General features: G+C 34.2%; 3 protein-coding genes across 3 annotated transcripts in view; 2 read left to right on the plus strand and 1 right to left on the minus strand.

Annotated features, from left to right (window-relative positions):
- LOC132911091 (optineurin-like) overlaps positions 1-15103 on the minus strand; it is a 428401-nt gene that overhangs the window by 134325 nt on the left and 278973 nt on the right. The gene's annotated exons all lie outside the window — the stretch shown is intronic.
- LOC132911405 (probable cytochrome P450 6a14) lies at positions 1498-9080 on the plus strand. The gene is made up of 11 exons (XM_060968024.1): positions 1498-1657; positions 2090-2476; positions 2874-3396; positions 3626-3847; positions 3983-4234; positions 4385-4551; positions 6413-6754; positions 6910-7435; positions 7571-7792; positions 7979-8230; positions 8861-9080. Exons 2-11 carry the CDS (start codon positions 2144-2146, stop codon positions 9028-9030), a joined length of 3009 nt encoding a protein of 1002 aa, XP_060824007.1. The 5' UTR covers positions 1498-1657; positions 2090-2143; the 3' UTR covers positions 9031-9080.
- On the plus strand, positions 10111-15065 carry LOC132911086 (probable cytochrome P450 6a14). The gene is made up of 6 exons (XM_060967479.1): positions 10111-10587; positions 12018-12399; positions 12703-13228; positions 13975-14196; positions 14400-14651; positions 14745-15065. Exons 2-6 carry the CDS (start codon positions 12070-12072, stop codon positions 14912-14914), a joined length of 1500 nt encoding a protein of 499 aa, XP_060823462.1. The 5' UTR covers positions 10111-10587; positions 12018-12069; the 3' UTR covers positions 14915-15065.

Genomic DNA, 15103 nt, shown 5'->3' on the forward strand with positions numbered 1-15103 from the left:
CCGTATGATATATCAAGTAGTGCAAGGTGAAAAACTATGCACTTTGAAAGAATGCATATGAAGATAATAAAAGGAGACAGTGTTGATTAGATAATATATTTTATTAAATACATGTAATAACTTTACGAGAAAAGTTAGTTTTACATTTTTACTATCCATTTTTTGCATTTAACGCTGATGTGTCTATACATTAATTTTTAAAAACGTTGGGACGTTCTGAACTTTTAATCACCCAATAATAAAAGGAACATTAAAATCTGCGTGAAGTAAATTCCGATTAATTTAATATTGTTTACTAACACTTTCTTTAATTAAGTATAATTTTAATGAGAATTAACGTGATTTTACTATTCCTGCACGGAATCTTGCATATCACGAGCAAATGTCAAAATGTCATATTCGCTCGAACGTGCGTAAGTAGACATCATAATTAAAAGATTTATAAATTATATTTTATATCATACAACTCTAATTTAATATTATCAATATTATGCATTTTATGCACAAATAGCACGTCGATATGACAGACTCTATATACATAAATAAGAAATAAGTCAGTCATACGTGAAAACTACATCTTACGTGAGATTGTTCATATGCTTTGTTAATGAACTACTGTCAGGGACGGTTTGGGTCATAAATTTTGACTGGCCTTCCATTTTCAGTTCATTAATTAAACTCTACATCGAGTAGCCCCAATACGGAAATATCTAGTATACATGTTTTCTCGTTATTTTTGCGACAGTTGGGAATAATTTACGACTGTAATTTTACTCATATCTGTTGTCGTAGGAAAATTAAATTCTACGGGCTCAAATCCCTAGTGCGACTTTTCCCAAACTTCCGATGGCCAATCCAATCGCTCCTGACAAAGACGAGAATTAAAAATAACCCATTCTTTTATTTTTGATTAAACGAACAAGTTATTTAAGCTGTAGTTGCTTAATGTAAATGTGGCTTCAGAGAGTTATTAATTTATCGTGCAGGTATAAGAAAATGGGAAGTTCTAACGGGACGACCACCTGGCCTTCGTTATTTTCGACTGTAGAAAGAGTCAACGCTTAAGAATGCCATTGAGATTGATTGCGACACGTAGCGATTGCCCGAGTTCCATCATCTCTAATTCTAGAAACAAATAGCAGTCATTTAAGGGTACCGTATACTATGCCCTCTCCCTTGCTAGCGTACAGATTAGCAAGCTTCAACGGTTTCGCGACTGCGACGTCGAATGTACTCGATTATTTATACAATCGTCAACGAACATCAAGGTGAAACCACTCGAATTCGGCATTTGCAAATGTACAGAACATACCGTAAACGCGACTGTTCCTAACTCGTTCGATTACTTTTTTAAATAAATTAGGGACAGACACACAATAAAAATCGTTTAAATCACGTATACAATTTTTATCGAATAGCATACATTTTATCTTATCGTACGGTTTCAAAGATCATATTGATTGATTTGTATATTAACCTTATCAAAGGAAGAATGATAGACATCGTGAGAGTGCTGTGACGCAATTGTGTCCGATAGTTTTGTTATATATGGGAAAATATATAATTTCATGTAGATAATGGTAGAAAGTTAGTTCGGTTCGAATCGTCGTGGTGATTCCATCCGGCAGTCCAAGAACTCAATTTTACAGTGTTCCATGTATGTACATACTTTTAGAACTTCACTCTTTGAGCTTTTGAAAGAAATTAGTGCCTCCTACTAACTTTCTGTTCGTCATTTACGTGTTTCTTACGTATTTCAATATTGCTTCTTTTCCACTTTTTAAGTATCTCGTTTATTTCCTTTATACAAGGCATAAATGTTTGCGAAAAATTCGGTAAAATTGTTCATAATACGTGGATGAATCTAACGATCTAGAGGGATAGAATGCCAGCTCTACAAATCTGTCATTGCTACGAATCGTCTATATTTTTGTCACGCTATTAGTCAGATTGTTAGTGTTTTATATCCTTTGTAATTTTCCAAAGTGAGTGATTTTAAAAATCAGAGGACGTTTTTCACACTTTTTTGTTAGTAAAAATGAAAGTTGTAATAACGATGGTCGTAGATCACATTTTGTACTTTTTACAGCTTCTCGTCAGTGGATTTTTGATTGCCTGACAACTTGGCGAAAATTTATAGAAAATGGCTGCCTTCGAAATCCTTTGCGGATTTATCGCGCTTTTACTTGCTTTTTACTATTACCTACTAAAGCCTTTTAAGTATTGGGAGAAGTGCGGAATACCTGGACCCAAGCCACTACTGTTCTTTGGAAATTTTTTTCCCGTAATGTTTGGGATAACATCCATAGGTGATCGAATGCATTCTTTTTACAAAAAATACAAAAACGAGCCTGTGTTTGGGTTGTTCATACGAACGCAACGTGTCCTGGCTATAAACGATCCTGATTTAATCAAGACTGTTCTCATCAAGGATTTTTCCAAATTCTCTAATCGTGGCCTTGCTGTGAACGAAGTGGTAAGTACGCGAAGGAGTAATTTTATGTAAGAATTAAATAAGATCAAAGGTTGCATGAATAAAGTTGCACACTGCATAGTATAATTGCTAATACGTATTTCCAATTTCATAGATAATGTTATATGCTGATATTAAACGATAAGCTTCGATATTGATCATAATACAATGTTTTGATCAATTTATTTCATGTCAAATTAGGAATACACTTCACAGATACACTTGCTCATTAAGAATAGATATCGAATGCAGATGTGGATATAGAATTCTAGAAATTCCATAATATATGTTACAATATATAATATAACACAATAATATATTTAAATATATATTAATCATATATATTATATATATATTATTTTTTAAGCTCTATACCGATTATTCGAATTTTCCAATATAGGCAGAACCACTTTCTCAACATTTGTTTTCCTTGGAACCAGAAAGATGGCGACCATTAAGAACAAGACTATCACCAACCTTCACATCGGGCAAGCTAAAAGACATGTTTTCTCTGATCGTTGAATGTTCCAACAGTCTGGAGAAATATTTGGAATTATTGACATCGAAAGGAAACTATATCGAAGTACGAGAACTGACTGCCAGATTTACCACCGACGTAATTGGCAGTTGCGCCTTCGGAGTCGACATGAATGCCATGTCAGACATGCAATGTAAATTCCGCGATATAGGAAGAGAATTCTTCGGTCCTGGTTTGAAGCAGATAATAAAAAACAGACTTCGTGAGAATTTTCCAATAGTGTACACTTTTCTGGGTTATATACTGCCACGAGACGAAACCACTATTTTCTTCACAAACGCTGTCTTGGATATGATAAAGCACAGAAGGAAGAACAAGATCGTTAGGATGGACTTCATTAACACTCTTATGGATCTGCAGGATCATCCTGAGAAGTTGAGCATAAGTACGTGTGTACGCTTTTCGATGTTGTAGAAATTTGGTGTGATCGTTTGTCGCGAGTAATTGTTAAGAAAAGTCGAGGAAAATTAGGGAACAGTTGAGTGTAATTAGAATGGTTCGTTCCTACACGAATGGAGACCGGTGACAAAACGTTACTGTTCACGATGTCTTAAGAACGATTTTCTCTACTTTAAGGCGGCGATATAATGAAAATGTCGTTTCTCTCGTTTTAGAATTAACCGACCCTTTGCTAGTTGCACAAGCATTCCTTTTCTTCGTGGCTGGTTTTGAAACTTCTTCGTCAACGATGGCCAATGCCCTTTACGAATTGGCGCAAAATCAAGATGTACAGGATAAATTACGAGCCGAGATCAAGGAACATCACGAGTTGAACGATGGAAAATGGCAATATGAAAATATTAAGAAAATGCCAATCTTGGATGCCGTGTTTAAAGGTTTGTTGGATATTTTATATATGAATCTTTCCATTTCCCATAAATGCTCGTAGACTAAAATGATGCGCTAACAATAAAATAAGCTAATAGAATTGCAGAAAATTGCAAGGTTTAACAGAGATTCTTTATCTTTAGAAACGTTAAGAAAATACCCACCGGTGACCGTCATAATGAGAAAAAATACGGAGGAGTATACCTTCGAAGATATAAAGCTCACAATTCCAAAGAACACCAGGATCTTTATTTCTGCGTATGGTATCCACCGCGATCCTGAGATTTATCCGAATCCTGACGCGTTCGACATCGATCGGTTTAAGGAGGATGCAGTAGCGGCAAGGCATCCGATGCATTATCTACCTTTTGGCGATGGCCCAAGGAATTGTGTTGGTACGTAGTATCACCTTGTTAAGCAGTTGTTCGTGCGAAAGCAAATTTTTTACAAATCGATAAATCTACTATGTAAGGCATATTATTGAAATTGCTTATCAATTGTAAGATACTACGGTATATTAATATTGTATCGTGTTTTCTTCGTAGGTGCACGTTTTGCAATCTTCCAGACTAAAATTGGTCTGATAAAAATCCTCCGTACTTATAAAGTTGATGTTTGTGAACGAACACAAATTCCCTATATAAACGAACCACGTACGTTCACGTTGGCACCCAAACACGGACTCGATCTAAAAGTTACAAAAGTTGAAAGTTAATAAAATACTTTACAACCTTTTCGATATTCAAGTTAGCTGTTGCAAAGATAAGACTATATCTCTTGGATAAAATCCACGAAAACACGTAGTCTGTACGCAATAGCAATTTTCTTGCGCTTAAAGCTTCATTTTTATGAATGCTTTTTAAAGAAATCAATTATTACGAATCAGTTATTAATGTCAGTAAAATAGCGGAAAGCCAAAGGAAGATATTTAATGATATTCTCATAATTTATTTATAATTATTATCATATTCAACGTAATGTATCATTTTGTTTCCTTTGGAAATTATTACTAGGCTAGGTAAACTTATTGTAAATATTTTCCGATGATGTACTAGGGGGAAAGAGGAATGTATTTTTGTTATAAGATTATTTTATGAAATAAATAATTTTTTATACATATGTTTAATGTATTAATCGAATTAAATTAATTATTAATCTATTTGTAGTTTAATGAAGGCCATAAAGTAAGGTAAAAATATCAGTGAAATATTAAAAGTGACATCTCACTACGTCCTTTTCAACGAATTTTCACTGTGAGACCGGTTTGTGAGGTATAGGAAGAGGAGGGGGAAGGAATCTGAATCTAACAACTTGTTGTATATAAACAGCTTTACAGTTTCATACGTACTGAATAGCGTTCGTTTCGTAATTCAATCAGTGCTGAGACTTTCATCTGTTTTTCTTTCTTATTCAAAATTTGTCAATGAATTTTTTCGAGAAACAATTACGATTATTTATTGCGCGAACGTCTTTTCACGATATATCACATCACTAAGGGATAATACTTTATAACAGACTAAACAGTCGAAGAAAAGTTGAAACTTTGGAAAATCTAAAGAAAGGATGAAGTGCTTATCGTTGCTGTATGAATCGTTTACAGTTTTCGGACAAAGGTGAAGTTTTTAATCCTCGAAAAGCAGTGTTAACGCGTTATGATTTATATCTTGAGTATACTTAAACGTGACTAATTTTAGATTGGAAAAGACTAAATAATCGATAGAATACGAAAATAAGCTGAAAATGTATAATACATTTTTCCATTTAAGGCTCTATTTTCAAGAAAACAGAGTTTGAACACAATTTAGTTAAGAATCGGCCTAGTACGTGCGTATGATAACTTTCATTCTATTATAGGCTATTAAATTTATCATATCAAATATTAAATTACACGCTATTTGTTTGAGTCATGCATATTTAAACAAAGAAAGAAAAAAGGGAAACAAAGATGAGCTCGCAAATATTAAGAAATGATACGTAAGTTCAAAAAATTTTTGCTTGTTAACATGACTCAGAACATTATGGCATCGCGATTAAATGTATACCCTTTGCTGAACAAGAAACCAGCGCAGTACGTAGTAAACCGCTGATAGTGATACAGCTGCCTCTTCAACATTAAACTTTAAACTGTGAGTGTTTGTTATTCTTCAGCCAGATTTTATTTTTTAATTAAAGTTAAGGGGACAATTTATCTTTTTTTTTATATAAATAATATCGCCTTTTTAGAATTTTTTAAGTAAAGGAATTATGAAATTAGTTAATCTGAGACTTTTTACATGTTTGTATTGGACTTTTCATAAATTTTTTTCAGTTCTGTCGAGTTCGATTCCATTTCAGTTTGAAAAATGTTTGAGCTGTCCGTGAACTAGAACGCCCCGCGAAATCCGATTGATATATCAGCATATATAGTTCATCTGAAGTCAAAAATTTCAGTAGGTATAAATTATATTTTCTGTATATTTTATGAAGCTTGTACAACATTCCTTTGTACAACTCGTTTTCTCCCTGATTCCTATTTAGCGCTTCGATAAAAGTTTTTTATATCTTGCAGCAAGTAATTTCTTATCAACGTGTAATTTACAATGTTTATCAACTTGGAAACACTCTGCGGCCTCGCGTTAACTCTCATTGTGCTCTACTACTATTTAACGACTCGTTACAATTTTTGGACGAGACGCGGAGTACCTGGACCGAAGCCCACGCTTCTTTTCGGCAATAATATGAAGTCAATGTTTGGAATGGAATCGCTTCCACAATTGTTAACGAGAATCTACAATGATTTTAAGAGCGAACCAGTGATTGGGATTTTTTTAAGAACAGTACCCGTTTTAATAGTCAAAGATCCTGATCTCATCAAAGACATCCTGATTAAAGATTTTTCCAAATTCGCGAATCGAGGATTCTTCAAAAGCGAACCGGTAAGTATGCGTAAATATAAAAAAACGCAAGTAATTTAAATCGAAAAAAATAGAATTATAGAGACAGAAACAAATTAATTTTAATCTTATGTAATTTATAAATCACTTTTAAGTAACCGTGACGTATCGTATAATGATGTTTTTAACGAACACAGGCAGTTCCATTGTCTAATCATCTGTTCGCTCTGGAAGCTAAGAGATGGCGACCTCTGAGGACTCAACTATCTCCAGTGTTTACCTCTGGCAAGCTTAGAGGAACCTTCTCTTTAATTTTAGAATGTTCTAATCATCTTGAAAGTTATTTGAACGCGATGATAGAGAAAGGAGATCCTATCGATGTGCGAGAACTTGCCGCCAGATTCACCACTGACGTGATCGGCAGCTGCGCCTTTGGGATCGAGATGAATTCGCTCTCGGAAAACGAGAGCGAATTCCGTCGAATCGGTAAACAAATTTTTTCTACCGGTTTCTGGAAAATATTCCGTACGAGAATACAGCAGATCCTGCCACCGTTGCACGTTTTTCTCGCTCGTGTGCTACCGTATAACGAGGAAACGAAAATGATTATGGGAATCACTAGAGAGACGATCGAATACAGAGAGAAGAACAAGATCGTCAGGCCTGATTTTATGAATATACTCATGGAGCTGAAAAGGCATCCTGAAAGGGTCGCTGATATTAGTTAGTACACTGGAGTAAATAATTTACAGAAAAGCTTCGGTGCGATAAGGATATCTCTAAGAATTTATCCTCGGATCGCTGCCGAGTGAAATACACGCTTCAAATACCGTAATATGTATATCTTTTTGCTTGTAGAATTGACGGACGATTTGTTAGCCGCGCAAACATTTATTTTCTTCGCGGCTGGTTTCGAGACCTCGTCGACTACGATCAGCAATGCTCTATACGAACTGGCTTTGAATCGTGACATTCAGAACAAATTGCACGAAGAAATCAATCAGTTCGCGGCGAAAAATAACGGAGAGTGGAAATACGAAACTATAAAACAAATGCAATACTTGGACAAAGTGTTTCAAGGTAAATATTATAACGCTCGCATCTAAGATCGAACTTGATCGTTGATTCATACGTATGAATTAGATGCACTAATTCAGAGCTATTACATAGCATAATTATACTAATCATTCTCGTTATCGCCGCTACCTGTTTATCTTTTACTTCCTGCATTTATATCAGTAATTATCATTCTTATTTAATATACAGAGACACTAAGGAAGTATCCAGCTTTGCCGTTTTTGAGCAGAGAGTCACTCCAAGACTACACATTCGAAAATACAAAAGTAACAATTCCCAAAGGAACGTTGATATGGGTGCCAGTTTTTCCCATTCACAGGGACCCAGAGATTTATTTAAATCCAGAAAAATTTGATCCCGAAAGATTTTCCGAGAATAAGATGGAAGAAAGGAATCCTATGTATTACTTACCTTTTGGACATGGACCGAGAAATTGTGTCGGTATGTATTTAGCAAAAAATCGATCGGTTCTTTCTTGATAACTATCAAATAATTGATCGACATTGGCGATATACATAAAAGATATAACTTAGAAAAAACGAAGCTGGCACCCCGCTGGGGGTAGCCACCCACATGCTATATTTATTTTTATTTTATTTTTTTTTCACCAATAAGATATAACACTACCAAATGTCCATAAGGACAAATTGTAAAAAATCAAAATAAAATAAAAATAAAATAAAATAAAAAAAAACAAAAAAAAAAATTGGCGATATGAAACGAGATGTATCTTTAAATAATTTTATCCTTCGAACGACGATGGGTAAAAACACATATTTCTGGAAATGAAAGTTGTAAGAATTACAACTAATAAATATTACTAATTGCGCAGTTTTAAGTGTCGATTACGCAAGCGGAAAGATCGTGCGATTAAGATCGAGATGTAAAAAAAAAAGTAGACGTGACTACTTAAAACTTTGCAGGAATATAACGCAAAAATTAGCCATCGGAGAATTAGACTTAGAATTGATAGAATTACGATTAGTAAAGTTGTATATTAAAAGTATAAAGTATATTAAAAAATGCAATTAACGAACTTACTTACATTTGATATTCGATAATTTATTGCAGGTGCACGTTTTGCAATCTACCAAACGAAAATTGGATTAATAAAAATCCTACATAAAAACAAGGTCGACGTTTGCTCCAAAACGCCAATTCCTTATAAATATAATCCACTTTCATTCATTCTGGCACCTACAACCGGTTTGTACTTGACGATAACCAGGCTAGAGGACTAACCCAATTTCGACATTCATTTGGCACAAATAAAATTATTTATTAGCGTATACTTCGGCATTTATTTAACGCGATGGACGTTTGTCGGAGTGTGACAAATGAAATTCAATATTATTTTTATGTATTTTAATAGTAGTTTAAGTATTTTACTCATAGAAATAAGTAGTTCATATTTTCGTTACATATATCAGTATAATCAAATTAAAACATTGTTAATGTTTATATAATTTGTTATCATCCCACGCAAGCGTTGCCGGTTGTCCCGTGACTGTTGAATTAAAAAGATTATATCAAACAGATATTTCTTGTATCTTCGCGTATACATGCATAATCTTTGTTTATAATAACAACATGCTGTTGATGCGCACGGTGCTACAATTACAAGCAGAATTCGCTGCAGTGGTATCGGTAGTTTTTCGTAAATACCTCAGCAAGTAAGCGAGTGCGCCCCTTATATATAGGAAAAAATCGTTTAAAATGTTGTTTTGCAACTCGTCCAAAAATCATCGAAATCCTAGGATAGTTAAGAATATATAACATTAAGAAAAATGAGATTGTTATTTTATTAATAAATAATACATGGAAAATGATAGATATTTAATGTTGAATTTGACCTTCTTCGAGGTTCGTGTGACTGATTTAGATGGAATGTCCTAGCTCAGCGCTGTTCGATCATTGCCCATACGGAAAGATATTAGGCTTTCTGGACCTAAAGAAATCGGTGGGCAACGGTGAGTATATGAAGTAACAATTGCACATATTAAGTAAGGAGAATTATGTTTCAGAACTGAACAATTAACTATAAGCACTAAATAACGCGTATGATTCTGTAGTTTACGAGGAGGCTAAACTCCTATTACAAGCGTCCTTTCCTTACTTCATTTTAGCGTATGTGTCATTAGCTCACGACTCCGGGTTTCAACTTTGTCCCCTCGTATGATCAGATCTTTTCTCCCGTCTGGAAGTGTGCTGACTAGCATTGAAACCGCACTGGATTAGGTGTTCCAGTTGTAAAACTGTTACATCCGCTAACAGACGACTCAATATACGGGGCAGAGAGTTTAGCTTGTGTCTTTATTTCCAGTTTTTAAGATAGAAGATGACGGAAGCTAGGGTCTCACGAGATTGTGACCTGTGAGCAAGTGACCTGTCTAGCGTGACGAAATCTTTTCGTTACATTTCCTTAGAGTTTTAACATTTTAAAACTCTAATTTGTAATATCAATGAAGTCTTTAGCTTTGATACAAAGTGACGCATCGATAGGAATTTAAGCATGCTAATATTTTCCAGAACTTTTCAAGGTTGTTAAATAGGCCGATAAGCTTATAAAAGAACCGCAGTGTCTCACGAGTAGCATGTAAGTGCGTTTCTAATCTTCGCGACAAGTAAATGCTAGCAAAACCAGTGAAGAGAAACACATTTAAAGGAAATTGTGGTATCGCGGAGTAAGAGTGATGTTTGGCACACATTAGTGTAGCATTCAAAGAAACTAGAATTAATTTACGATTTTACGAAAAAGAGAAATGTGTTCTGTATCGCGCTGGAATAACTAATTCAATGTAAGTATGATTTTTCATATTTTGCTCACCTCTTATTCGATAGACTAAACTCCAAATGCGTTTCCCTCAAAATGATACGTTTGTAATTGACAGTCGCGATGTAGTAGAATTTTATTTATCCGTTTTCTGTACTTTAATGCCCGAATACTTATTATCCGTATCTTAATATACAAATCTTAATATCCGAATGTGTTCTGTTATCGGAACATAGTATTTCCCAATAGCAGATACCCTTTTCTGTTTATTTATTATTTCCTCTAGTCGATAGAGTGAATTATGATCGCAAGAATTTATTATGAACATAATAGTTTATCCTAATAATTATCGAAAGACAATACGACATGATTAAAAAAGCCGAAAGTGATATTGATTTTGATAAACTTGAAATATATCATCAATATCAGTATTATGCATTTTTTTCTTAAACATCTTATTACCGCCCGGTCTTAGTTCCCGAGATATTTGCAGAAAAATTCTATGAAATTTGTGATCATACAGAAATGCGTACCATCTATTTACCAGAACAAAGTGCAATGGAAACTAAATTTAATTGAAGATGTTTACGAATATCTTGTAAACGAAGGCCGAGCGACGGTTACGTGTATTGGAAAGATTTGTTCAGAATGTTAAGCATGACAACATATTCCAAACTCATTAAAGTAATCTATATAATTACTGCAAAAAAAGACATCCTGTTGGAAAAACGACAATCACAGACATTGTAAATAAAGAGCATGATGCTGAGCATTATTTAAATCGCGTAGATTATCCTGAGTAGAAGAATGTTAGAATTTAATCTTAAGTCTTAAGTCTTAAGAGAATTCGTGGCATTCGAAAAAAAGACTTTTTCGATAGTTTGATATACAAAATGAATGTAACTCCATGCAGTTATTTTTGTTGAAAGGATTATAACTTAACAGTCAAAAAGATATTTCAAGAAACTATCGATTAATTGGTATTTGAATAAATGAAATTTCATGTCAGAAAAATAATTATTTTATTATATATATAACACGTACGTGTTGAGGATATGAGAAAAGACAAAGAGATGCTTAAGGAAAAAAGACGAATTAATCGGCAGTCGTGAACTGAGAGTCGTTAATTGGGAGTCGAGTTGCGAGGAGTTAGTTACTTGCGAGTCGAAAGGAAGTTATCGAATTGTTATGAATTGTAAACTATTAGTTATGAGTTGTGAATTATCAATTTATTTGTCTTAGTTATATCACATTACTGTATTTAGTTCACGTTACATAATCATCGTGTCCTGTTTGATCCACTGTAAGTAGATGCATGTATCAATAAATTTATCATATAGGATAGAAATCATTGGAAATCCTAATTTCTAATACTTCTGAATAAATAATCCTATATTATTCATTATTATTATGATTATATTATATATATAATACATAAATTTATATGTTTTACAGATTGCTGAACTTTGACTTCTATCGTCGAGAGATTGAACAACGATAAAACAAAATGGCATTTGAACTTTTATGTTACGTGACAGTGGTGTTTATTGCGCTGTATTATTATTTTACGGCAAAATTCAACTTTTGGAAGGATCGGTCAGTTCGAGGTCCAAAACCTATACCAGTGTTTGGCAATGTCTTCTGGCCGATGATTGGCAATATATCGATTGCGGAATACTTGCAGAACCTACATAACGAATATAAAGACGAACCTATGATCGGATTATTCGTACGAAGAACGCCTTATCTTGTTATACAGGACCCTGAGCTTATTAAAGATGTTCTTATTAAAGACTTTTCTAAATTCGCGAATCGCGGATTCATGAAGCAAGAAATAGTAAGTGAACGCATGGAAAGGTGTTTATATTTTAACGTGTTACATTGAAGTATCTACTAACAGTAGGAATTATTATACACAGCAAGTAACTATTAGAATAGGCTAACAAACAGAATAGAAGATAAGCTGATAATCGATACATCTAGCGAATGAAAGTTTATGTATTTCTATGTTATTTTATTTAATATCTCTTTCTTAGATAATTATTCTTTTGATAAGCGATAAAAGATACAACGAATAACGATAAATAATATAATAAGTTCCAAATATTTCAAATATTGTGAACTCGTTCAATGGCTATAGGCGGAACCACTCTCTCAGCATCTCTTCTCTCTAGAAGAAGAACGATGGAGGCCATTAAGAGTGCAACTTTCCCCGGTATTTACGTCTGGCAAACTCAAAGGAATCTTCTCCATGATTTTCGAATGTGCCAAACGTATCGAGAGCTATTTGGATATATTGATAGCGAAGGGAGAGCCTATCGAGGTGCGAGAACTTGCAGCCAAGTATACTACCGACGTAATAGGCAGCTGTGCCTTTGGGATTGAGATGAATTCGTTTTCGGATAAGGAAAGCGAATTTCGCCAAATGGGCAAAGAAATCTTTGCTACGCATTGGAAGGGGATTCTGAAATTCAGGATGAAGGAGTGCATGGGAGAGTTGTACAATTTACTTGGTTATATCCTTCCGCCAGACAAGCCGAACGTATTCATCGAGAGGATCACCATCGAAACGTTGAACTACAGGAAAGAGCACAACATCGTTAGGCCCGATTTCATGAACACGTTGTTGGAACTTCGGAATAACCCCGAAAAAGTAAAGGATATTAGTAAGTTTTTAGCAAAGACAATTATTCGTTTCATAAATTATTGCACGTACGCCTACTGGCAAAAATTAAAGAACATTATGATCGCTTGGAAAATGCTGTATATTCTTCATCTTCCGAAGTGCATCAGGTGAAATTGAAAATAGCGTAAAGAGATAATAGATCATGTATGAAGTTGCAATATCTTTTTTTTTTCTAATTATGCTCGTGTAAGATCTACGATTAATAACGAATCGGATGAAGAAATTGAAACTTTGTAACAAAAGTTGAGATATGCTTTGCTTCAATTACATAATTACTTCTAACGAAAGCTAAAGAAAAGTTAATCTAATAAGATGTTGGATAATTCTTTGGTTTCATACCGCATACTCTCTGTGTGTCATTGATTCAATTAATCGAACACAACACGCAATTGATATTTCACACCATGTATGCGTAATTTTTTGTATTAGCTTTCCTTCATACGTAAAGTATTCAACTTCTCAATTGACGTTTAACGTAATCCTACAAATGTTCCATTTGGTTCGAGTCAGCAGATTGGCTTGGTCGTTTAATTGTATTAACATCTTCTTTCGAAAGAAAGGAAAGTCCTAACTAATTTAGAGGAATGTTTCGGGTCATTATCGTGTCGAGATTTTCATTTTGTTGATATTTTCTCGTTTGCAAATGGCAAGTGTGGCTTTATAAAATATTCTTATACACGAATCTATCCATAATTTCCATTATTGTACCAGGATCATTTCTTTCAGAATTAACGGACACTTTGCTTGCTGCACAAGCATTCGTATTTTTCGCGGCAGGTTTTGAAACTTCATCGACGACGATCAGCAACGCTCTGTACGAGTTGGCTCTGAATCAAGACATACAAAAGAAGCTGCGAGAAGAAATAAAAGAATTCGATGCGAAAAATTCTGGGGATTGGAAATACGAGACTATAAAAGAGATGTCATATTTGGACAAAGTATTTAAAGGTTGAGACGTAACAGGATCGATTCCTTTAATACGCAGGGGGTTTACTACAATACGAGGGTAGGGCGAAAAGTTTCCGGAATGACAACGACAATCACAAATACCAACTATTGTACTAGCGGCGATTCCGGAGACTTACCAATCTGCTCTCGTAATTTATTCGTTATTTCGATACTTTTATCTTCTCCTTTTATTCCGTTTATAGAGACATTAAGGAAATATCCACCTTTGGTATTTTTATCCAGAGAAACAACGGACGATTATACTTTCTCGAACACGAAAGTATCACTACAAAAATGCATGAGAGTCTGGATACCGGTATTTTCTATTCACAGGGATCCAAATATCTATCCAGACCCAGATAAGTTTGATCCTGAGAGATTTTCCAAGGAAGCAGTAGATGCAAGGCATCCTATGCACTATTTGCCCTTTGGTCATGGTCCAAGGAATTGTATTGGCACGTTTATAACACGATTATACTTTATTTCCATAGAATTATTATTTCATCAAACGGCATTGACATTGTCTTCTTTGATTTATTTGATTTCAGGCGCACGTTTCGCAAATTACCAAACGAAGATTGGATTAATTAAGATTCTGCATAATTATGAGGTGCACGTTTGTGAGAAGACACCGATCCCATACGAGTTAAATTCCTTTGCATTTGTAATATGCCCGAAAGGAGGATTATATTTAAACATAATTAAAGGCAAAAATTAATTTACTAATTCTCGAAATAATTTTCTATCTGTATAAGAGAGCAATACAGAATGTTCATGTGTCGCATGTACTTGGTATGGGAATATGTATATATCTTTTCTAGTAGTTTGTTTATGTAATATCATAGAAATATATTCGTATATAATAAATATATATATAAATTAAATACTAATATAAATATTAATATCC

The sequence above is a fragment of the Bombus pascuorum genome, chromosome 10, assembly GCF_905332965.1.
Source record: "Bombus pascuorum chromosome 10, iyBomPasc1.1, whole genome shotgun sequence".
NCBI lineage: Eukaryota > Metazoa > Arthropoda > Insecta > Hymenoptera > Apidae > Bombus > Bombus pascuorum.

Bases quoted from the DNA above. Each gene is read 5' to 3' on its own strand.
- LOC132911405 (XM_060968024.1), top strand. From the start codon at position 2,144: ATGGCTGCCTTCGAAATCCTTTGCGGATTTATCGCGCTTTTACTTGCT. The intron at 2,477-2,873 runs GTAAGTACGCGA...TTTCCAATATAG, and splicing joins GCCTTGCTGTGAACGAAGTG to GCAGAACCACTTTCTCAACA. The intron at 4,235-4,384 runs GTACGTAGTATC...TTTTCTTCGTAG, and splicing joins TGGCCCAAGGAATTGTGTTG to GTGCACGTTTTGCAATCTTC.
- LOC132911086 (XM_060967479.1), top strand. From the start codon at position 12,070: ATGGCATTTGAACTTTTATGTTACGTGACAGTGGTGTTTATTGCGCTG. The intron at 13,229-13,974 runs GTAAGTTTTTAG...CATTTCTTTCAG, and splicing joins CGAAAAAGTAAAGGATATTA to AATTAACGGACACTTTGCTT. The intron at 14,652-14,744 runs GCACGTTTATAA...ATTTGATTTCAG, and splicing joins TGGTCCAAGGAATTGTATTG to GCGCACGTTTCGCAAATTAC.